Source organism: Gymnoscopelus microlampas, assembly GCF_963454915.1.
Source record: "Gymnoscopelus microlampas genome assembly, chromosome: 12".
Lineage (NCBI taxonomy): Eukaryota > Metazoa > Chordata > Actinopteri > Myctophiformes > Myctophidae > Gymnoscopelus > Gymnoscopelus microlampas.
Genome location: NC_139949.1, coordinates 52178544 through 52204831, shown reverse-complemented (window position 1 = coordinate 52204831; position 26288 = coordinate 52178544). Strand labels below are relative to the sequence as shown.

General features: G+C 40.7%; 1 protein-coding gene across 1 annotated transcript in view; it reads left to right on the top strand.

Moving 5' to 3' along the window:
- Nucleotides 1-26288, top strand: part of LOC311056760 (glutamate receptor 1-like) — a gene marked incomplete at both ends in the record, with an annotated part of 168303 nt that overhangs the window by 1040 nt on the left and 140975 nt on the right. The window contains one exon of the mRNA XM_084073566.1: nt 4168-4302. Within this exon, the coding sequence (XP_083929692.1) occupies nt 4168-4302 (135 nt within the window). The remainder of the gene's footprint in view (nt 1-4167; nt 4303-26288) is intronic.

The following is a 26288-nucleotide window of genomic DNA, read 5'->3' as shown; positions in this document are numbered from 1 at the left end:
TGGACGCAGATGCAGCTGCTGCTGTTTCAAATGGATATGTGTGTACACATCAACGTTAGATCACATGCTTTATTCCCAAATGTACCCATTAAGACCTGAAGCCGATTCTATAAATGTCTTCTAAATCCTAACAGTTTTTTTGAAGGAAAAAAAACTATGTTGCTGTCAGTGGTTCTCAAACTTTTTCATGTCAAGGACCCCCAAAATGATATGTACTTGGCCGCGGACCCCCCATCTCAAAATATTTAGTTCGAGGGACCGCCAGAAGCAACGATTTGAGTTACAAATGTTCGCTTTAACAAAATATATATATTCAAAGATTTGCACACATTTTCTCGATTTTTCAAAAATAGCAGATATACAAGCTCATAGCGCGGCACTCGGTGCCGCGCTATGAGCTTGTAGATCTGCTATTTTTGAATAGCCAAAGTGTAAAACAATGCTTTTAAGCTCAGATCAAAAAGTGACACAGATGCGTTCCATGTCTACAAACAGACAAATAAATCAACAAACAAACAAACAAACAAATAATGTGTGCTTTGGAAAATGGAGTCATAAATATTTTAAAGTAGCCTATAATACATGCCTATATGTGTGGCCTCTCATTTGTAAACTAAACGTAGATATAAAATCTAATTCAAAATAAATGAATATTTAAAAACAATGCCCAGTGTGTGTTCTCATGGTCCCACTGTCACCTTTCAAAGTGGGTTCCTTGAAATACAATTAAAAAGGTTGAGAATCGCTGTTTTGATGTTGGTATTATTCGTAATTCTTCCAACAATGCTCTCTGCATACTGTAGATCTTATACTGTACTATTATCAGGAATGTGGAATATCCTCTAACCTGCTTGTATATTTGACTCTACTTAGGCCAGTGTAGTAAAAGGTACTCACCTTTTTTACTTAAGTAAAAGTATCAATACTGCAATGTACTGTAGAATTACTCCGTTACAAGTAAAAGTCTGTTATTCAGAACTTAGTTGAGTAAAAGTACAAAAGTATTGACATCAAAATGTACGCGACGCATTGTGAGCTTGTAGATCGGCTATTTTCAAATGGCCGAAATGCATATAGGGCTGAAGTGGTTAATGTATGTTTTGTGATAATAATAAACATCTACAAAGTAACTAGCAACTAAAGTTTTCAAATAATTGTAGTGGAGTAAAAGTATAATATTTGCATCTGAGATGTAGTGGAGTAGAAGTCCCCCGGACCTGAGATTGAGAACCAGTGGTCTATACCATTGGTTCTCAAAGTGGGGTCCGGGGACCCCCAGGGGTCCTTGGGGGGAATTCCAGGGGGTCCCCAGAAAAAAAGTATAATACAGCGTCACAATCATTTCCATTTATATACTTTGGTTATACAAAAACAGCAGATCTACAAGCTCACAGCTCGTCACTTTGTGCCGCGCTGCAAGCTTGTAGATCTGCTGTTTTTGAAAATCCTCTCTGAAAAATGTTTGGAAAACTTTGAATAATTTTGTATTAACAGAAATCTTCTCTTCTGGGGGTCCCCGGCACAAAACTATTTAAGATTGGGGGTCCCCGGCACAAAACCATTTAAGATGGGGGGTCCCCGGCACAAAACCATTTAACACGGGGGGTCCGCGGCTAAATTTGGGGGTCCTTGACATGAAAATGTTTGAGAACCACTGGTCTAATACATTGAAGCATTATGTTGATGAATTGAGTGCAATGGACCACAATGGAAACAATAGCCACCTGGGGCTTTTTGTGTAATTGATCCTTTTAACACCGTCAGTGTGTAACTCTTAACCCTTTAAGACATGAAGCCGATTCTACATGTCTCCTAAATCCCAACAGTATTCTGAAAAGGTGTTCACTCTCCATTCCGACATCTCACCACTCCGACTAGTGGCTTCCGCGTGCGGTTAGGGTTAGGGTTAGGGTTAGGTATAGGGTTCGTCAACGTCGGAAAGGCGACATGTCGGAAAGGAGAAATGCACCCTTCTGAAAAAACGTATGTTTCTATATCAGTGGTGCTCAATCTTTTTCATGTCAAGGACCCCCAAAATGTATTTGGCCGCTGACCCCCATTTCAAAATATGTTGTTCCAGGGACCCCCCAGAAGCAAAGAACACTCAGTGCCGCGCTATGAGCTTGTAGATCTGCTATTTTTTGAGTAGCCCAAATAAATCAACAAAAATGACACAGATGCGTTCCCGGTCTTAATAGGTTAAGGTCGAGGACCCCTCAGCAGAGAGAGAGAGATGAAGCAGGGACCCCCCTGCTTCATCTCAATAATACATCAACGAGTACAAAACACTATAATATACAAAGGATTTGAAGGAAAAACGTTGGCAGTGAATGACACCTCCTCCTTTCTGTGAGGAAATGGCATTGACCTCCCGTTGTGCTCTCCTCCTGATAGAGGTTTTATTCAGGACGGTTCTGAAGGAGAACCAGTGATCCACACATCCTTTTAACCTTTTCAGACCGGGAACGCATCTCTGTCACTGTAAGATTTATTTTGGCTATTCAAAAATGTGGAAAATGTTATGCAAATGTTCGCTTTAGACAATATACATGTTATGGAGAGTTAGACAATGTTAGACAATATACATGTTAACTCCATGTTATGCAAATTGTTATGAAAATGCAAATATTTGAATGTATATTGTCTAAAGCGAACATTTTTGACTCTCTTACAACTTCTGGGGGTCCCTGGAACAACATATTTTGAGATGGGGGGTCCACAGCCATATCATTTTTGAGAACCACTGATAGTATAGCAAATATGTTTTTTTCAAAAAACTGTTAGGATTTAGAAGACATTTGTAGAATCAAAGAAGAAGCAAAGATTTGAGTTACTAAATGTTCGCTTTAAAAATACATATATCCAAAGATTTGCGCACATTTTTAAAGATTTCTCAAAAAATAGCCAAATAAATCTTAAAATGACACAGATGCGTTCCCGGTCTTTTTGGGTTAATGGATGGTTTCAGGACATTTCACACGTTGGGGGCACAGCATGTAGAATGAGAAGGTTCCCCCCCCCCCATTTGACTGTCTTAAATGACCAATGCCATCTTTAAAGGAGGAGATCACCCAAAAAATGACTTATTTTCTATCAATTCCACACCCCATGAAGCCTTGATTTCATGGATTTATTTTAGTTTTTGTGGCATTCCTAAGACAATAATTTGATGACCGGGTGTATTTCCGGTAGGAGACACAAATAATCTACTTTGTGTCTCCTACCGGATACATTAGCCGGTAGGAGACAGGAATCAAATTATTAGCTTAGGAATGCCACAAAAACAAAAAATAATCCATGGATTCAAGGCTTCATACATAGGGTGTGCAATTGATAGAAAATAAGTCATTTTTTTGGGTGAACTCCTCCTTTAAATGCCTGTCTTCTACCCTAGTGGTTCTCATTTTTGTTTTGTCTCAGGTTCACCCCAATAAATAACTTTGAATTACATTGTTACTTTATATAACCTTAACATTTGTCATGTTATGGTACGTAAACATGTACATCTTTCCCCCTATAAGATACAGTATGTGTCACGAGGACAACTTGAGAGAATAGTAGTTTCCATTACGACAGATTGAAAAGAACTTCATATACTTCACATTTAACCACATCATTCCTATTCTGGGGGGAACGTTCACCAAAAATAGCAGATCTACAAGCTCACAACGCGCCACGTTGTGACACGTTGTGAGCTTGTAGATCTGCTATTTTTGGCAAGATGGTCCGTCTTACTAAGTATAGAGGGTTTAAGTGGTTAAAGGCACATTTCGCCGATTTTGCATCAAACCCCTATTTTTATCTAGGTCTAGGACCCATAAACATGATCCTGGTGTGTTTTTTTTGTGTTTTATCTGTATTTTTAGATTTGTATCCATATCCTCAGAGACTATGCGTCATTTGACTCATAGTCTCTTTATCTCACCTTATTTCCTGACTACAATGTATACTACACCCCCATGCAGCCTCCCCTCCCCACAAGGAAGGGCAGTGCCCCAAAGCATTATGGTCTTTGTAGTAATGTGTGTGTGTGTGTGTGTGTGTGTGTGTGTGTGTGTGTGTGTGTGTGTGTGTGTGTGTGTGTGTGTGTGTGTGTGTGTGTGTGTGTGTGTGTGTGTGTGTGTGTGTGTGTGTGTGTGTGTGTGTGTGTGCGTGCGTGTGGTACAGGCGGGCTGTTCCCCACGGGTTCCCATGAATACGAGGTGTTCCGCTTCGCCCTGGCTCGCCACCAGGAGGTGCCCAAACTGGTGCCTCAGGTGGACATGGTGGACACGGCCAGCAGTTTCGCCATGACCTACGCATGTAAGTACTACTTTATTAGTATTATTATGACCTACACATGTAAGTACTACTTTATTAGTATTATTATGACCTACACATGTAAGTACTACTTTATTAGTATTATTATGACCTACACATGTACGTACTACTTTATTAGTATTATTATGACCTACACATGTAAGTACTACTTTATTAGTATTGCCATGACCTACACATGTAAGTACTACTTTATTAGTATTATTATGACCTACACATGTAAGTACTACTTTATTAGTATTACCATGACCTACACATGTAAGTACTACTTTATTAGTATTATTATGACCTACACATGTAAGTACTACTTTATTAGTATTATTATGACCTATACATGTAAGTACTACTTTATTAGTATTATTATGACCTACACATGTAAGTACTACTTTATTAGTATTATTATGACCTACACATGTAAGTACTACTTTATTAGTGTTAGTAAGACCTACACATGTAAGTACTACTTTATTAGTATTATTATGACCTACACATGTAAGTACTACTTTATTAGTATTATTATGACCTACATATATAAGTACTACTTTATTAGTATTACCATGACCTACACATGTAAGTACTACTTTAGTACTATTACCATGACCTACACATGTAAGTACTACTTTATTAGTATTACCATGGCCTACGCATGTAAGTACTACTTTATTAGTATTATTATGACCTACACATGTAAGTGCTACTTTATTAGTGTTAGTAAGACCTACACATGTAAGTACTACTTTATTAGTGTTAGTATGACCTACACATGTAAGTACTACTTTATTAGTATTATTATGACCTACACATGTAAGTACTACTTTATTAGTATTATTATGACCTACACATGTAAGTACTACTTTATTAGTATTATTATGACCTACACATGTAAGTACTACTTTATCAGTATTACCATGACCTACACATCGTCACCTTGCTAAACTAATGGCCTAAGTCATTTTTTGAGGAAAATGATATTTTTGCCTAAGTCAGCTCCTCATGACACTGGTCACCTCTGGTAAAATGGCCCATCTCCTAATTGAAAAGGATCATGATGTTCACTCCCCTTTTAGTATAATGGCCTAACCCCCTAGTGTGACTTAGGCCAAAATAGGCCTTTTTTTGGCCCAAGTCACATGGTTTTGTGACTTAAGCCAAATTATTTAGGCCATTTTGAACATTTTTGCTTTTTTTTTTTTTGGCCTAAGTCAGATTTAATCCTATTTAAACCTATTTAAATCTCTTATATATGTTACATAACTGACATACAGTGTTATTTCTATTTAAATAGTCATAATTTGTTATAAACGTTTTGGGTGAAATGATTAAGAAATGTCATATAGTTTTGTTTTGGATCAGTTTTTTATTTTTCCTGAAAAAAATGACTTAGGCCATTATTTTAGCAAGGCGACGACATTCTTCATTAGTATTACCATGACCTACACATGTAAGTACTACTTTATTAGTATTACCATGACCTACAAAAAATGGTCTGCTCTAGCTGATGATATTTCAACACTTTGGTTAGAAAGGCTTCCTCTAAGCTGTAGTCAAAAGTACAGTCGACCTCGAGAATGAACGCCTCCCTATGGTTTTCATCTACCACAACATCAGGGATGTTAGCTGTAATGTTAGAGAACACAGAAACATCATCACACAGGTTAAACATGTTGTAATGTTAGAGAACACACTCTAAACATGTTATAATGTTAGAGAACACACACACTCATCTTTGCACAGACCAAACATGCTTGGCTTCACAGTGGAATGCGTATACAGCACGATGGAGGACCTGGAAATAGAAGAGATATCTTTTCATACAGTATATCCACTATTCTGTCATGCCTACTTATGTAGAGTCCCCTGTATACATGGCAACCATTGAAGATGTGGGGCACACACACACACACACACACACACACACACACACACACACACACACACACACACACACACACACACACACACACACACACACACACACACACACACACACACACACACACACACACGCATGCACGCTGCTGTTCCACTATTAATTCAGGCATTTTATTTCAAATTGACCCAAATGGACATGACACGGCTCCATTTGGGTTCATATTAAATTAAATTGAACTAAAGTAGCACAAAGGATTTGACTGCAGCACTGTTGAAACACAGGACTGGCATTGTTCTGACATTTATTTTTCATACATATTAATATACTCAACACAGCCTTTTTAAACACAGGCTCAAACATAGATTTTCAAACATAACCTTAGACCTAAAATTAACCTCTTAACACATTGAGTGCCAGTTTTTTTTTAAAAACAGGGTACAGTCAGTGCCTGGATTTTTAACCATTTTTGAACCTTTTTCAAGTAGTCACAAAATATTTTCAGTGATCACCGTCCTCACGGTGATCCCCTCATTACACACATAGGGGTCTCGTACAATCCGGGGAAAAACATTAAAAACATTTGGTAATCCGTTCCATAGTTGCAGCCAGTTGAAAACAGTCAAAAATACATAGTAAAAAAGCAAAAGCACACAGGAGCCGAGATACAGGCTTTTGAAGTCATAAGTTAACCAGGAAGTGGATTGGAGTCTAAATATTCGAAAAATGATATCTCCTGGTGCTGTGAAGGGGGGGAAAAAATGTTTTTTTTTTTTTCATATTTTTATCCAAAAACGGTCATAACCGTTTTTGGCACACCTTGTTTGGATTATGAAAAACGGTCCGGACCGTTTTTGGCACTCAATGTGTTAAAAACTATGTCTCGAAGCATAATGTTTGAACCCGAAAACAAGGTTCAGGTCTCTTTTTATTTTTAGTTTAGCACACATTTTAGAACGTTAACATTGGGATGGTCTTACCTCGTTCCCTGTAAATAGCTGCATAAACTGTAAGTATTCAGGGGAATCCTTTTCCTAGCCTAACCTTAACCTCACAAAATAAAACGATATACCTAAAACCTAACCATAATCCTAACCTTAAACATTCAAGAAAATAGTTACATGTTTGCGGCAGCAAAAATGTGTGACGTAGCTCAGCTCCACGTGTGAAGTAATGGCCTAACTCGGTTGCGGCAGGGGAAGAAAAATAGTGTCGCCTACTCTGTTTGATGAGTGCATGCTAGTATAACAGACGGTACTACTCTGTTTGAGTGTGTGCTGGTATAACAGGCGGTACTACTCTTGTTTGATGTGTGTAAGTTGGTATTCAGACGGTACTACTCTATTTGATGTGCGGGCGGACGGACGGACAGACAGACGAACAAACACACATGGTCATTCTAAGAAGTGTCTGGCACCGCTTAAAAATATATGAAAAAAAGTCGTTCCCTTAACCCTAAAAAAGGCCGGGAACGCATCTGTGTGCCATTCAAAAATAGCAGATCTACAAGCTCATTGCGTGGCACTCTATGAGCTCGTAGATCTGCTATTTTCTTTTTAAATCGTGAAAAGTTTTGCAAATCTTTGAATATATATATATATATATATATATATATATATATATATATATATATATATATATATATATATATATATATATATATATATATACGTTTTTAACTCAAATCTTTGCTTCTGGGGATCCGTAGAAGAAAATATTTTCAGATTGGGGTCCGCGGCCAAATACGTCTGGATACGTAAATATGTCTGGATTTAGAAGATGTGTAAAATCCCCCAGAAGCAAAGATTTGAGTTACAAATGTTCGCTTTAAAAAAAAAGAAGTATATTTAAAGATATAAGAGATCATGATAAAACAAAAAATAGCAGATCTACAAGCTTGTAGCGCGGCACTGAGCTTTTATATCTGCTTCTGCTATTTTTGAATAGCCCAAATAAATCACACAGATGCGTTCCCGGTCTTGGGTTAAGAGGGACGTCTCCCCGAAACGCCTCCTCACTGCAAGTAGACCATATAGAGAATATGCGCATGCTTAAAGTGAATGGCACATTGAGTGGCAAAGCGAGTGGCAAAGCAACATGCAAAATGAGTTTAACATTGTTTAATGTTGTTTAATGCAATCAGATATGACTTTTCTGTTTGGATGCATGGGCTGTCAAGGCCAGAAAGTATTTTTTTGACACTCAGTAGGCATTCCTGCATAAATTCCGGGTTTGATGATGATGTCACACGCATATCCTCTATAGTACAGAACAGTAACTAACTAAATGCACTGGACTGACTGTTCCCACCACAGCTGGCGGTGGGAACAGTAAACAGGTAAACAACCTCCATAGGACGGTTGATTACCTGTTGAAGTACAACACTGTGTGTGTGTGTGTGTGTGTGTGTGTGTGTGTGTGTGTGTGTGTGTGTGTGTGTGTGTGTGTGTGTGTGTGTGTGTGTGTGTGTGTGTGTGTGTGTGTGTGTGTGTGTGTGTGTGTGTGTGTGTGTGTGTGCGTTGAAGTGTTGAAGTGTCTTCCTGTTGGCACCAGGCTGTGTGTACAAACAGTGTGATGATGATCAAGTCCAGCCTTGTGTTGTTGGCTTCACTTTCATCCTTGTTTCCTGTGAAAAATAAGAAAAAAAGGGCTGGCATCTCACACCGACAGTTCTGACTCATTTAACCCATTAAGACCGGGAACGCATCTGTGTATTTTAGATTTTAGCTGTAACCATTGTCTTATACCTTGGGCTATCAAAAAATAGCAGATATACAAGCTTGTAGCGCGGCACTCGGTGCTGCACTACGAGCTTGTAGATCATTTTTTCTTTTTTCTTTTTTAAGTGAACATTTGTAACTCAAGTGTTTGCTTCTGGAAAAAACGTATGTTGTCTCAAACTTTTTTTCATATCAAGGACCCCCAAAATGCGGACCCCCATCTCAAAATATATTGTTCCAGGGACCCCCCAGAAGCAAAGATTTGAGGTACAAATGTTCGCTTTAAAAAACAATAATATATATATATATATATATATATATTCAAAGATTTGCACTAAAGATTTTTCAACACATAGCAGGTGTACAAGCTCTATGAGCTTGTAGATCTGCTATGTTTTGAATAGCCAAATAAATCAAAAAATGACACTTTGACTATGAGCTTTCCCGGTCTAAATGTGTTAACTGCAGTTTACTGGCAGTTATCCTACTTGGCACTGACTAGGCGACAACACAAAAACAATGTCTGCAACTCCTCTGCTGTTGGGAAGTTAGTCTCTGATGGAGGAAAGTGCTGACGATGGCATGGACTCCATTCAAGTCGAGTCACGATACACTTAAAGATGTGATCCAGAACTTATTTTAATGAATACAAACGTTAACAATACGTTACTACATGAACTTCCCACTACTTGGACACAGCGGTGGTGGAAAGTAACTACAGTAAGTGCATTTACTCAAGTACTGTACTGCACTTATCTTAAGTGATCCTGGGCGCTAAACTCCCCCAGCCGGCCTAGGGAGCCCAGAGCCGAGCTCATGCCTCTTTCAATACTTGAGAGCCAACTGACCTTCTTGTCACCTGACAGGGGGGAGTTTCCCTGGTAGGACGTAGCTTCTTGTCACCTGACAGGGCGGAGTGTCCCCGGTAGGACGTAGCTTCTTATCACCTGACAGAGGGGCGTGTCCCCGGTAGGACGTAGCGCGTGGAAGGAACACATTATTCCAACCAGTTCCTTTCCCCTCCATCAGGCGCCCCGGCTGACCAGGGGGAGGCAGTATAGAGACCAGGATTACTACTTTTTTTTTTTTGTGTGAGGGTACCTACCCTGTAGGAGACACGGAGAGAACATGTAAACTCCACACAGAAAGGCTCTTTCACCACCTTGGGTATGGGCGCTTAACACCCATTTAGACCTGGAACGCATTTGTGTCACTTTAGATTTCTTTGGCTATTCAAAAATAGCAATCGAGTGCACCGAGTGCCGCACTATGAGCTTGTAGATCTGCTATTTTTTTTTAAATATTTAAAAAGGTTTTTTTCGATTTCTTTCCAAAAACTGTTAGGATTTAGATTTTTTTTAAGAATCGCCTCAGGTCTTAATGGGTTAAGAACAATGTTGACGTACTTTTACTTTACTTGAGTATTTCCTTTTGTTGATACTTCTATACCCGCCTAGACATCAGAGGCAAACTAGGACAAAGTACTCCTCCGCCACCATATAAAAAAAATGTTTAGCAAGAATCTGCCTCCTGGTGGCGCTATAAAAGGCAGATATATCTTCAAATAGATCTTAGTGTTTGAAGATCCGTCTCCGGATCCGTGGATCCAGTCCAGGGTCTCTTTCTAGTAAAAATAGCAAAATCAACAGATAGTTAACATTTTTATTTAAAAAACAAGCACTACTGGGTTTGGTGATGCTCTATAATCTATACTGTCTGAATCAACTTTTACGTTTATGTGCTAAAAGAGTGACTTGGGAGTCTGAGAGCTGTTTTACCGTACAATGTAAGTCAATGAGGAGCATATTTTGAATTATCCATTTCTAATCAATGGAGCAATTATTTTGTATTTCTTGTCCAGATTACATCATGACAAGGTAACTACACAACCCAAACCTCTACCAAAGTGGTTTTGCCCTTTAACCCATTAAAACCGGGAACGCATGTGTCATTTTCAGATTTGTTTGGGCTGTTAAAAAAAAGCAGATATACAAGCTCATAGCACGGCAGCAATTTTGGAAACATTTTGAACATTTTTTCAAATCTTGAAAGAATATATATATATATATATATATATATATATATATATATATATATATCGTTGTAATATTTGGAAAGATTTGAGTTACAAATCTTCGGTTCTGGGGCGGGGGTGTGGGTGGGGGGGTGGGGGTCCCCGAAACAACATATTTTGAGATGGGTGGGGTCTACATCTGCATCGCAAGGACACCCAAAATGATATGTTTTTGGCCCGCCGACCCCCATCAAAATATGTTGTTCCAGGGACCCCCCAGAAGCAAAGATTTGAGTTACAAATGTTCACTTTAAAAAAATAAATATATATAACAACAAATGGAGCATCTCTTCCATCTCTGATGCGTTGTGTATTATATGGTGCAGATCCTCTCTGTGTTTAATCATCTCTGTCTGGTGAACATGAGCAGGCAGCCATCATGTCGTGTCGTGTCTCAGCCTCTCTCTGTGTGTAGTAATAATCATCTCTTGTCTCGCTGCTGCTATACAGTACATGTAGTTATAATGTACATACAGCTGTAATGTCACATCATGTGAGACATGTTTACTGTACGACGGTACAGTAGCTCCATGACGACAGACTCTCTGACACAAATAGCACAGCAAGGGACCTCACACACACACACACACACACACACACACACACACACACACACACACACACACACACACACACACACACACACACACACACACACACACACACACACACACACACACACACACACACACACACACACACACACACACACACACAGCACAGAGCAGAGACAATGCATCCAAAACCAAGGGGGTGGACGAATAAACCACACAATGTAGAGCCATAAGCTTATCCCCCCCACGTGCCATGTACAGTACTGTATACCGTTGCTGTCCCTGGAACAAAACATTCTGAGACGAGGGTCCGCGGCCAAATACATGATTTAACCCATTAAGACCTGAGGCGATTCTTTAAAAAAATCTAAATCATAACAGTTTTTGGAAAAAAATCTAAAAAAAATGTTTTCAAGATTATTCAAAGATAGCAGATCTACAAGCTCATAGCGCGGCACTCGGTGCCGCGCTATGAGCTTGTTGATCTGCTATTTTTGAATAGCCAAAGACATCTAAAGTGACACAGTTGCGTTCCAGGTATCCATGGGTTAACACATTGAGTGCCAAAAAACGGACCGTTTTTTGAAAAGCTATGCGTTATGTGCCATAAACGGTCCGGACTGTTTTTGGCCCATTTGCTTTTTTAAATATATTTTTCCCACGTGGGGCACTTTAACGAAACTTTGGGATCATCCAAGGAGTCTCTGAGAAGGAGAGGCCTGGATGTGGATCCATGTCAAAAATGCTTCCGTTCGTCCGCTCCAATGTTAACTCCTTGACTAAAAGCTTAATATCTCCTATTTCTTTTTAACGTGGTGGAAGCGAGCCGTTTTCGATCGGCGATCACTCTGCAATGGAGGATCGCGTTAGAAATATTATTGTTCCAGGGGTTAGTCGGGACCCTCCGCCGTCTCGCACGCACGCTTTGTTTACATGCACGTCCTCGACGGGGCTTCTACAGCACGAAACGTATCAACGTAAGTGGATGGAAGATATGCTGGCACTAGATGTACCCTATTTTAATAAACCTCTGGCACACGATGTGTTAAACAAGTTTTCTAAATCCTAACAGTATGTTGCTGTATCAGTTGGTGCTCCAACCAATGTCAAGGACCTCCAAAATTATATGTATTTGGCCGACCGACCCCCATGTTGTTCCAGGGACTCCCAGAAGCGTGGCCGTGGAAAAGGGGGAGGGTTTGGAGAAAGAAAAAGGGTCCGGAACGCGTCATTGCTTGGTTGCCATGTCTGCTTGCCATGTCTGCTTATTGTAAGCGACATTGCCCTTGTTTTTTCTGTGAAGGTGCTTGTAAAGACTGGTGGTTGCGGTTTGTCCATGTTTCTAAAACGTTGTTGATATTTGGTATGAGTTATCGGTTGATATATTGATATATTTCACACACACTCTCACATTGGATTAATGTCCAATTAATTGCTGTTCAAAAATAGCAGATCTACAAGCTCATAGCGCGGCACTCGGTGCCGCGCTATGAGCTTGTATATCTGCTATTTTTGAATAGACAAAGTATAACATAATGGTTTAAGTGGTTACACAGATGCGTTCCAGGTTTTAAAGGGTTAATGCAAGAAGAATGGCTTCTACTTCAGTATGCCAACTTTTTCCAGGAGGAGTTTCTATTAGCTTGGAACCCCCATCGGTGATGTCACTGGTAGGCAGGGTTTCTGAACTGTCCACAGCCCTCCTCTGAGACACAGAGTGAGCAGACAGAACGTTTAAGGAGCATTAGTGAGGACCAATTATATGAAGATAAGGTTGAAAGTATAGTCCAAGTATATACACATGGAACCAAACGGACCCGTAACTTTCAGAGTTAAAGGAGAATTTCGGATTAGCCTTCTCCTTACATTTATGTGATGGTATGTCCTAAGACGAGTGGTACAATAGAACATTTTCATAACTCCATCCCGAGTCCACCCCAGCTAAAAACCAGAGCAGACGGTCTGTGTGCTAGAGCTAGATAAATATATATTTTTGGGGCGGTGTAGCCGCCCCCTATAAGTGAGTTTTGGACACTGACCAATCCTGCACCGTGATTGGCCAATAGTCTACAACGCATTGTATACCCCTAACCCTTCCATTGTTAATGCAAATCGATACTTTTACAAAGTCAGCCAATCACATTACAGCTAGTGTCATCACCACTAACTGTAATGTGATTGGCTGACTTTGCAAATTCAGGACTGTGATTGGCTAGCGAAACACATGACACATGTGCAGCCCTTTGAATAGCAGTATGGACTTCATTTATCCTTTTTTTTAAGTGAGTCATGTTGTGATGACCACACACCGCCCACTTCACACTGGGTGTGATTTTTATTTCATATTGACAGAAACCTAGCCACAGTGTTTTTGAGTGTGTGTAACACTCTCTTAACACATTCAGCGCCCCAGAGTTTATTCATAATGTACTCACCCACTGCCAGACATTTGAGTTCTATAACCTTTTGAACCGGTCACAAACATGTTATACCCATTAAAATCCGCCATCGGATACTGTTTATGAACAACGACGACGGACGTACGAGCCCTCATAGTGTTTAGGTTTTTCTTTCTTCTTCTTCTTCTGTGATATCAGCGGACAGTTTTACAACACATTAGAAGTCTTTGTCATGGTCCTTCAAACGTTTATAAAGAGTTTTAAACATTCCACTCCAGTGATCCATTGCAGGTGTTTTTCTCTCACATTTCTAAAGCCTTTTCAAGTTCAACTGCAATGAAAAAATACATCTTTGCCCGCGGGTGCCTTGAGGGATTTTGCCTGTCAATCATCGCCTCTGCTCCTCTGTCAATATGAACGTCAGATATAAACAAAAAAGTTTATATAATATTGCGCTAAAAATACTCGATCTAGATCATGGACCGTACGCTTTGGTTTTTAGTTGCGGTGGACTCGGGATGGAGTTATGAAAATGTTCTACTCTACCACTCGTCCAAGGACATAATGACATCATATAAAGGAAAAGCCTAGTGCAAAATTCTCCTTTAACCCATTAAGACCTGAGGCCGCTTCTTACGATTCTGAAATCGTATAGCATAGTTTCTATATCAGTGGTTCTCAGACTTTTTTATGTCAAGGACCCCCACAATGATATGTATTTGGCCACCTCAAAATCTCAAAATGTGTTGTTCCAGGGACCCCCCAGAAGCAAAGATTTGAGTTATTTTTTTTTAAAAGAATATAAATATATAAATTTGCACACATTTCCTCGATTTTTCAAAAATAGCAGATCTACAAGCTCATAGCGCGGCACTCGGTGCCGCGCTATGAGCTTGTAGATCTGCTATTTTTGAATAGCCAAAGTGTAAAATAATGCTTTTTTTTAGCTCAAATCTAAAAATGACACAGATGCGTTCCCGGTCTTTAGGGGTTAAATGAACAGTGAGGACTGTAACAGTGGTGGCGTTGTACAGTTAGTTATCTGTTGCATTATGGATGCTTACAGCCGAGCCTCCGGGCACACAGCTGTGTTCTGGCTGGGCTCTGCTCTCTTTGCTCCCTTTGTTTTCCCTCCGTCCGTCCGCTCCTTCTCAGGAGTACGTTTATCTCTCTCATCTCCACCGCTTCTCTTTACATTTCTCCCCAGTGGTGGAGCGCCACAGAATAAACACCTCACATCAGAGAGTCGCTACACGAAGCATCCACCCACAAAAACATGACGCAAAAACAAACCAGAACACTATTTCATACCAGGTTCATGCAGTGAATTCAATGGTGTAAAGTAATCAAGTACATTTACTCAAGTACTGTACTTAAATACAATTTTTAGGTATTTTTTGGGGCGGTGTAACCGCCCCTATATGTGAGGTTTAGACATCGACATTCGCTGCACTGTGATTGGCCACCATTGTACCCCCCCAACCCTGCACCGTGATTGGCCACCATTGTACACCCTTAACCCCTACACATTCAATGCAAATCTATACTTTTCTTTAAGTGAGCTTCCATCACTGTGATGACCACTGTGACCACACCGCCCACTTCACACTGGGTGTGATTTTTTACTTTACTGGAGTATTTCTAGTTCTCAGTACTTCTACTCCACTACATCTCAGAGGCAAATATTGTGCTTTTACTCCACTACAATTATTTTAAAACGTGAGTTACTACAGTAGTTACTTTGTAGATTTTGATAATTATTACAAAACATACATTACCCACGTCAGCCCTATATACATTTCGGCCTTTTGAAAATAGCAGATCTACAAGAACACAATGCGTCGCGACACATTGTGAGCTTGTAGATCTGCTATTTTCAAAAGATTTGTATACAATGTATGCGTAATGATACCTTGTGAAACGGGACAATCTGTATAATGAGTACTTCTACTTTTGGTATTTTTTTTTATACCAACACTAAGTACATTTTTATACCAACACTTTTGTACTTGAGTGAATCGATCTCTGTAAAGGAGCAGAGAGGCTACACTGTGGGGGGGGGTATGAGCTTTACCAAGTACAACATGTATACCTCAACCTTCTCCCCCCCCCCCCAGTGGCTTCATGCTGCGCTTACCTCTGTATGTCAGGAGAACACGGGTCAGAATGCATGTGGGTCCTCTATGTGAGGAGAACATGGGTCAGAATGCATGTGGGTCCTCTATGTCAGGAGAACACGGGTCAGAATGCATGTGGGTCCTCTATGTGAGGAGAACATGGGTCAGAATGCATGTGGGTCCTCTATGTCAGGAGAACACGGGTCAGAATGCATGTGGGTCCTACAGAGTGTTGACTCTACACAATGTCAACTTCATCTCCTACACTTCTATAGCGTTGTTGTCAGGCAGAAACCTTGTATCTCCATATTTCAACTTAATGCCTACTTCATCATACTGCAGTCTACAAGCTCACACCGTGTGTGTCGGGATGCAAGGTGTTTGTAGATCGTCTGTTTTAGAGACCTTACTTACCAGAGTTGTATTAAAACAGAGTACGTTTAGTGCCAGAGATTTCACTGTTTGTAACGCTGCGCTGTTTAGGGATGTGTGTGTACGATGGTGGATGGTCCTGGCTAACGCCTGGAACAATAACATCTCTCACACGAGTCGCCATGGCGGAGTGATCTCGCATCAGAAATGACTCGTTTTGCACACTGTAAAAAGTCAGGTTTTTTGGCACGGTGATCCATCTGTCCCTTCCATTTCAGAGTCACAGTGGGTGATTCCAAAGTTGCGCTAGCCCCCCCCCCCCCCCCCCTTGTGGAATGGTATGCTCATATATGGAGATCTCTGTATCTGTCAGTGCCTTTCCCTTTTATGCCCATATATGGAGATCCTTGATGTCATCAGTATATGCCAATATACGGGCATGCCCACTTTTTCTACCCATATATGGAGCCGACTGATTTGTTTGGTGATGCCGTGACGACACATTGAGGTTACACCACACACTCCATATTTGGGCGTAGCTCCTTATATGGTTATGGCTGAGTCATGGTGACATGAGCGTGATGTCAGAGGTTCGCCCGTGACATGAGTGTGATGTCAGAGGTTCGCCCGTGACATGAGGGTGATGTCAGAGGTTCGCCCGTGACATGAGGGTGATGTCAGAGGTTCGCCCGTGACATGAGGGTGATGTCAGAGGTTCACCCGTGACATGAGGGTGATGTCAGAGGTTCGCCCGTGACATGAGGGTGATGTCAGAGGTTCGCTCGTGACATGAGTGTGATGTCAGAGGTTCGCTCGTGACATGAGTGTGATGTCACAGCGTGATGAGAGGCTAACCCTAACCCCCAATTAGCACTGTCTCTAACTACTCCCAAGAGACAGTAGGGGGCAGTAGCATGCAGTGTTGATTTTGACAGCACATTTTGATTTAGTTGTAGTCATAGTATTTTGAATAAAATTCCATTTAGTTTTAGTCATATGTTAGTCATCTGAAATGTTTAGCTTTTGTCTAGTTTTAGTCGACTAAATATCATAAGATTATAGTAGACTAAAATGTATTTTGGTGGTGCCTTGATGGCGTCGTAATGGCTGATTTTACACTTGGTTGCATGCTGAAAATAGCCGATCTACAAGCTCACAACGCGTCGCAGCGCGACGCGTTGTGAGCTTGTAGATCTGCTATTTTCAGAGCGCAACACCGGAGCACAACCAAACCTAAAAAAAAAAAATGACTTGTCTTTTAGTTCTACTGGATCTCTTCTCCACTAGATCCCTCTCTAACATTTTAGTCTAGTTTTCATTTGTTGACGAGATTGTCAATATATTTAGTCTTAGTTTTAGTCATCGTAGCTTAGTGTTTATATAGATTTTATTTAGTTTTCGTCAGTGAAAAAAAGGTAGTCGACAAACATCATCATAGTTTTAGTCGACCAAATCAGCACTGTTAGCATGCCACATGGACACATACAGGATGGGGTCTGATCAGCCTCGGTCGGGTCGCCTGGAGGAGGGTGTCTGTTGTGAGACCCCAAACACCCAGTGACTCCAGGGAACACAACACTGATGATGTGTCCTAGTGCATCAGTCCATGTTTTATTGACTGGAGAATGACACCCTTATATCAACACGGTAACACACATCATTGTGACAGATATGTTTCGGGTTGTTTGTTTGCCACGTCGTACATCCACCAGATATGGCGTGCGTTCATGCTATCTACGCTTTCTCTGTCTTTCAGAAGTGGTGAAAAGTAACTAAGTAACATTTACCTAAGTAACATTTTGAGATATTTGTACTTTATTTGAGTATTTCCAATTTCCAATACTTTTACTTCTACTCCACTACATCTCAGAGGCAAATGTTGTCCTTTTACTCCACTACAATTATTTGAAAACTTGAGTTACTAGTTACTTTGTAGATTTTGTTAATTATTACAAAACATACATTAACCACTTCAGCCCTATATACATTTCGGGCCATTTGAAAATAGCAGATCTACAAGCTCACAATGTGTCGCATCGCGACGCATTGTGAGCTTGTAGATCTGCTATTTTCAAAATATTTGTACACATTTGAAAACTTGAAATGGGACATTCTGCTTAATGAGTACTTTTACTTTTGGTGCTTTAATTACATGTTGATGCCAATACCTTTGTACTTTCACTCAAGTACATTTTGAATTCCAGACTTTTACTTATTAGTCTGTATTTCTATATTGCAGTATTGATACTTTTACTTACGTAAAACTTTTTACACCACTGCAGAAGACACAGAAAGATGGGAGATGAGATTTTATCAATGGATAGAACAGTGCCTTGTGCATCCAAGGTTAGTTCTTTTTTTCTATGACAGAATTTCTATTATTTATTTTTGCATCCCCCACCCCAAACAATCCCACCCTCCCGTTGGTTCCATTATAACTGCAGCAGAAATGACTCTCTACTCATTAAATTATAAGTGAGTTTTGTCCTTATCCGCAGCACTGGTGAGTGTGAGCATAGATTTTGGCACCGTTTACACTTGCGATTGACAATTCTAACCCTAAAACATCCAGAAAAGAAAGTTTCCAGTGTTTTGTTCTTCTTCAGACAGTCCAAGGTTATCATTATAATTATTAGTGGACCAGTCATAATGGGACAGCTCCCTAAATATGACATCGTTGTGTACAGGACAGACAAGGACACCCAGATTCAGTCCCACATGGTAATATTATGTTCCAATATTAGACACTGAAGATCTGGGTCATATTGGTTTTATATCTTCAAAAGCAGTTGTTCTCAAACTTCTTTTCCCCACGTATTTCAAGGACCCTCTTAACGGTAGGGTAAGTTTTTTGTTAAAATAAGTGTTAAATAGCTCTATATTGTGATAGTAATCATTGCTATAGAGTGTTTGTTCAGTAACAGGAGTCTCCATGTCTCTCCAGCTCTTTAATAAACAGAACACACATTTTCACATCGGGATAGCAATTGTATCCAATCAGGATAGAGAACACAGACAGGATACAGATTAAACCAGTGACATTGTAAGTGATGACACACAGACATGAGCAGACACACAATTGGAACTGGAACACTATACAATTGAAGCCGATAAATGGGTACTCCCTCCTGATTGGCTGAAATTGGCAACCCACCTGAAAATGTATTTTATGTGTATTAACTCATTCACTGCCATTCACTAAATGGGGCTCTTAATTGATCCCTTTGAACTTCAAAGGGGTTGTGCAGTGGGTTGATTGATTGGACCTTAAAAGTGTCAAACTCGTCAGTGCTCTCTCTCTAATCAATGAATGCATCAGAGACAGCAATCACTTTGATCCTGCCTAGTATGTCTTTAACCTTTTAACACATCGGGTGCCAAACGCGGTCTGAACCGTGTTTTCACAGAGTAGCGCTTCGGTGCTGAACACGGTCTGAACCGTGTTTTCAGTCTTTTTGTTTTTTTCGTTTTTTTCCACACGGGAGGGGCTAGAGCAGCTCTGGAATCACCCACGGGGATTCTGAGAAGGAAGGGCTTTATAGATCACCGTGCCAAAAAACATGGCTCCCATCCGCTTCCGTTCTATCTCCTTCTCTAAAACCCCTATAACTCTGAAACTTTTTACGTTGGGGAAAACGACTCATTCTGTATGCACGATCGCTCCGCCATTGTGACCCGCGTGAAAGATATTATCGTTCCAGGCGTTAGCCAGGACCATCGTGCAAAATGAACCCTACCTTTAATTAGACAAGAACAATGGATTCTATTACCCTACCTTTAATTAGACGAGAACAATAGCTTCTATTACCCTACCTTTAATTAGACGAGAACAATGGCTTCTATTACAGATATACATGATTAGATTATAAAACATACATTAACCACTTTAGTCCTATTTTAACTATTTGAAAATAGCAGATCTACAAGCTCACAACGCGTCGCGACGCGTTGTGAGCTTGTAGATCTGCTATTTTCTTTTTTAAGATCAGGTATTTTCAAACATGTTAGTACTTTTACTGTTGGTTCTTTAAGTACATTTTGATACCAGTACTTTTGTACTTTTACTCAAGTAAATTATGAATTCGGGACTAGTTATTGTAACAGAGTACCTCTTCTACATTGCAGTATTGATGCTTTCACTTAAGTAAAACATTTGAGTACTTTTTTCCCGCCATTGCCAATGAGACACAGATGGCGCCACGTTATCTCATATAACTGAGCGTTATAGTGAGGACCGATTACACCCAAGACAAAGGTTAGGAAACGGGTGAATTGCTCCTTTAAAGATATAAACAATGTTTGACAACCAGTGTCAGAGGCAGACGGGGCGTCGTGACCCCGGGGACAGCTAGAGGCCGCCAGACGCTAAACCTCAACGCCATCTGTGCAACTCTTCTCTCTCTCTCACTCTCTCTCTCTCTCTCTCTCTCTCTCACTCACTCTCTCTCTCTCTCACTCTCTCTGGCAACTCTTTAACTCATCTAGACCGGGCACGCATCTCTGTGTCCTTTTTTAAGATTTATTTTAGCTATTGAAAAATAAGCAGATCTACAAGCTCCGAGTGCCGCGCTTTGAGCTTGTAGATCTGCTATTTTTCTTTTCTTTTTTTGAAAATGTGTGCAAATCTTTGATTATATGTATTTTTAAAGCGAACATTTGTAACTCAAATCTTTGCTTCTGGGGGGTCCCTGGAACAAAACATTTTGTGATGGGGGTCCGCGGGCCAAATACATATCTTAGAATGTTTTCTAAATCCTAACAGTATGTTGCTATGTCAGTGATGCTCCAACTTTTGCACGTCAAGGACCCCCAACATTATATGTATTTGGCTGTGGACCCCCATCTCCAAATATGCTGTTCCAGGGACCCCCCCAGGAGCACAGATCAGAGTAAAAAATGTTCGATAATACATGATCATTTTGGGGGGTCCTTTAACTGTTGTTTAGAAGACATTTGTAGAATCCCCCAGAAGCAAAGATTTGAGTTACAAATGTTCGCTTTAAAAATATACATATATATTCAAAGATTTTTACACATTTTTACTATTTTTGAACGTCCCAAAGACATGTTGAAATGACACACAGACGCGTTTCCCGGTCTCAATGGCTTAAAGAGCGTCACAATTTAATCTGACTGTATATATCACTGCAACTCATTATAAGACACACTAACCATAATGAGTTACATACAGGAACGGTGAGTCAAAAATAGAGAGAGAGAGAGAGAGAGAGAGAGAGAGAGAGAGAGAGAGAGAGAGAGAGAGAGAGAGAGAGAGAGAGAGAGAGAGAGAGAGAGAGAGAGAGAGAGAGAGAGAGAGAGAGAGAGAGAGAGAGAGAGAGAGAGAGAGAGAGAGAGAGAGAGAGAGAGAGAGAGAGAGAGAGAGAGAGAGAGAGAGAGAGAGAGAGAGAGAGAGACTCTCTCACCAGCCTTCAGCCTAATGAAGCGTGCTTGCAAGGGGTTCTGGGTACTGAACTCACACTCACCCAACACGTTTCTGTGTGTGTGTGTGGTACGCTACAGCAGTGGTTCTCAAAGTGTGGGCCTAATTGGGGGAGGGGGGGGGGCTCCAATTATCTACATTGGTCCTCACCAGGCGGCAAGTTTCTGTTGCTGGATATGAAGCCAATAAGGAAGTCATATAAAATGCTGCAGTTTATACTGTGTGTCACGGTTCCCTTCGTCCATATTTGTTTTTTTACAATCTATATGATCCTCGTTAATGCTCATTAACACATTGTGTGCCAGAGTGCCAGCATATCTTCCATCCACTTACGCTGATATATTGCGTGCTGTAGAAGCCCCGACGAGGTATACAGCATGTAAACAAAGCCTGCTTGCGAGACGGCGTAGGGTCCCGACTAACGCCTGGAACAATAATATTTCTAACAGAGTGATCGCCGATGGAAAACGTCTCACTTCCAGCATATTAAAAAGAAATGGAGATATTAAGCCTTTAGTCGAGGAGTTAACATTGGAGCGGCCGACCGGAAGCATTTTTGACATGGATCCACACCCAGGCCTCTCCTTCTTAGAGACTCCTTGGATGATCCCAAAGTTTTGTTAGAGTGCCCCACGTGGGAAAAATATATATATAAAAAACGGTCCGGACTGTTTATGGCACTCAATGTGTTAATAGATGGCACCATTCGTCTACTCGCTCTGTGTCTGTCTCGTTGGTGGGCTGCCAATGACATCATCGATGGGGAATCCAAGCTACAGTAATAGAAACGAGATCCTTTTTCTTTGTGGGAATTTGCAACACATTCTCACAGATAGGCATCAGTTATTGATGCTCTGTCACTATAGGACTAGACAAACTAAAAGGCACGTATTGGAGCTTCAACTGCTACTCAAATAAAGTGATTGCCTTGGTGCTTAACCTGGTAACAGCGCTTAACTAGTAACCACAACATCCAGTGATCCCATCGTGGGTGGGACTTTTCTTTCACTCGCACCCACGATTTCTCTCCACACAGTTTTTGTGAGGTTAGGGTTAGGTTTAGGCATAGTTTTGTCAACATGCGACGTTGCCATGGCGTCCCGTCATGTCAAAACTTGACGTTTCAGGGCTGCTGACAGAGCGGCAAAACGTGACGCCTTGGGAGTGAGAACGGGTTGGCACACTCACAGTGCACAGCGACATAACACATACTGTTCTTGCATTAATTAAATAACATACATACAGTTTGAAATCTAGTTTGAAGGCCCAGGTTTCCAGAAGGTGGCATGTGTGTGTGTGTGTGTGTGTGTGTGTGTGTGTGTGTGTGTGTGTGTGTGTTTGTGTGTGCGCGCGTGTTTGTGTGTGCGCGCGTGAGGGGGGGGCAACACGTTCTCTTTGTCTCTACGCCAGAGTGTGTGTTATCAGGAAAACCCATATTGAGACGTGACTCCAGAACATAAACGCGTGGCCTGGTACGTGATGTGAGCTTCATTCATGATGATGTTTGGAACAGGAATGCAGAGCCTACGTTCTGCGAAGTCTATGATGATGTTTGGCTTATTGGCGTGTGGTAAAATGCATGCTGGGACACGTGGCAACGCCGGCGTTCTAGGCACGCTGCCTGTTTGTTCCTGTACGCATTATTTGGGGATTTACCATTGCGCCAGCCTTATCCCTGAAACACCTGTGCTTCCCGTTACATCATGCGTGGGTGTGGTTTGGGCGTTACAATAATAAAACCAATCACCGCGCCAGATGCCAACGCCTTTAAGAGAAGCAAGCCATTTTCTCCAATGCAATCTTACGCTCTCTCCCTCTCTGCCCATGGAAGAGCGCCGTCGCCTTGGAATACATTTATATTTGATAGACAGAATTATCACTCACACATTGCTGGTTATAGAGAACTATAGATTAAAGCAATGTGCTTGTGTTCTGGATGAATTAAACAGAATGGTCTGGTGTGGTTATAGCACATTCAGATCAAACAACATTGTATTTGTCTTTGATAAGCTTAACTGGCAACTGCTGATAAAAAACAAAACACAATGTATTGACACAAGGAATTAACAGTCACACTTGTGTGGATTACAGTAAAATTGTAATGACAATCACATTCACAATAACTTCATTACGAAGTGAACTCTGCAGCCACACTGAGGCGCCAATATCGTTGGACACCATACGCCCGACGTTTGCTTCATACGCTCTAGCCCTTGATTGCCTTTCGATAAAACCGTATTTGACAGACATAAGTATCACCTACATGTTACTGTTCATGCAGCACAAATTGTCTTCTTTTGATAGACTATCATCTCATAGAAACACAATTGACACAAGGAATTGACACTCACTTCTGCTGATTTTAGGACAATTACAATCACAGAGATTTGTTAGGAGAGAGGGAGACCTCGAATGTTGTGCCGTTGTTGTGCGCCCGGCCCGACTCCCGACATGTCCATTGCAGGCACGCTCTACCGAACAGATTTGGCATACAGCGGGTGGCTTTAGAAACTTTCCCAAACGTGTGTGGGCAAGACAGCAATTTTATGGAAATCGCAACAACACGCCCACGGCCACGCCCACGGCCACACCTCCAGGCGCAAATAACGGAGTCGGCATAATGAATAGCGGGTAGTGCGGCCGTAAGAGGGGCCGTTTAGGGGCAATGCCAGCTCCCTTGTGCGTAATTCAGCGGGTTAGTGCGAACGGGTAAGGCACTGGCAAAGATAGGGCCCCCGATGTCCAAAACTATTTAGGATTTGAATTCAAACACAGCAAAAATATCAGATCTACAAGCTGAAAACGCGGACACATTCTTGTCCTAAAAAAATATAGCAACGCAAATGTGCGTGCGTGTGATTTCAGCAGCAGTGTTTCAACACAACACAACACAACACAACACAACACAACACAACACAACACAACACAACACAACACAACACAACACAACACAACACAACACAACACAACACAACACAACACAGCCCCCAGAGCAGCTAGCCTTCCTGCTATGTCATCAACTTTAACCCATTAAGACCGGGAAACCATCTGTGTCATTTTAGGGAATTTAGGCTATTCAAACATAGCAGATCTACAAGCTCATGGCGCGGCACTCGAGAAACTAAGAAAGTATGAGAAACTTTCTGAAAAACTTATGTTGCTATAATATCAGTGGTTCTCAAACTTTTTCATGTCAAGGACCCCCAACATTATATGTATCTGGCTGCCTACCCCCATCAAAATATGATGTTCCAGGGACCCCTCAGAAGCAAAGATTTGAGTAAAAAATGCTGTTACGATACAAACAAAATGAGCTTGTAGATCTGCTATTTTTGAATAGCCAAAGTATAAAATAATGGTTGTGTCTCAAATGTAAAATGACACAGATGCGTTCCCTGTTTGAACGGGTTAACAGATCCAACATTGATATTTATTTGATTTGATTTGATTTATTTAATCACGTAATTAGAGCTTAAACGTCTTGAGAGGACGCTGATGCATCATCTACTTTTCAAGGGCGGTCCTCGGGCCATATTACATAAATAATAATAATAATAATAATAATAATAATAATAATAATAATAAGGATAATGAATGAATATGAAACAATCAACTCAGTCACATCAACAAGGTCACACTGTATAGGTCCTGTTGAGTGGTTCTCAACCTGTGGGCCGGGGGCCATTGGTGGGCCGCAAGCGTATTACGAGTCGGTCCCCTTAATATATGACAGATCTGGAATATTTGTATGACATGCAATAAGTTCAAACAATTATTCATGTATTTTATTTTAACCCATTAAGACCCGGGACGCATCAACTGTGTCATTTTTTGATTTGAGCTAAAAAGCATTATTTTACACTTTGGCTATTCAAAAATAGCAGATATACAAGCTCATAGCGCGGCACCGAGTGCCGCGCTATGAGCTTGTATATCTGCTATTTTTGAAAATTTTGAGAAAATGTGTGCAAATTAATATATATTTATATTATTTTAAAGCGAACATTTTTAACTCAAATCTTTGCTTCTGGGGGGTTCCTGGAACAACATATTTTGAGATGGGGGTCGGCGGTCAAATACATATAATTTGGGGGGTCCTTGACATGAAAAAGTTTGAGAACCACTGATACAGAAACATAGGTTTTTCAGAAAACTGTTGGGATTTAGAAGACATTTGTAGAATCGGCTTCAGGTCTTAATGGGTTAAAGGTAGGGTAAGTGATTTTCTTTGGTTAAAATAATTGTTAAATAGCTCTATATTGTGATAGTACTCATTGCTATAGAGTGTTTGTTCAGTAAAAGGAGTCTCCTTGTCTCTCCACCTCTTTATAAAACAGAAAATGCATTTTAGTTTCAGTTTCAGTTTCATTTCCAATTTTATCCAATCAGGACAGATAATTCAATCAGGATATAGATTAAACAAGT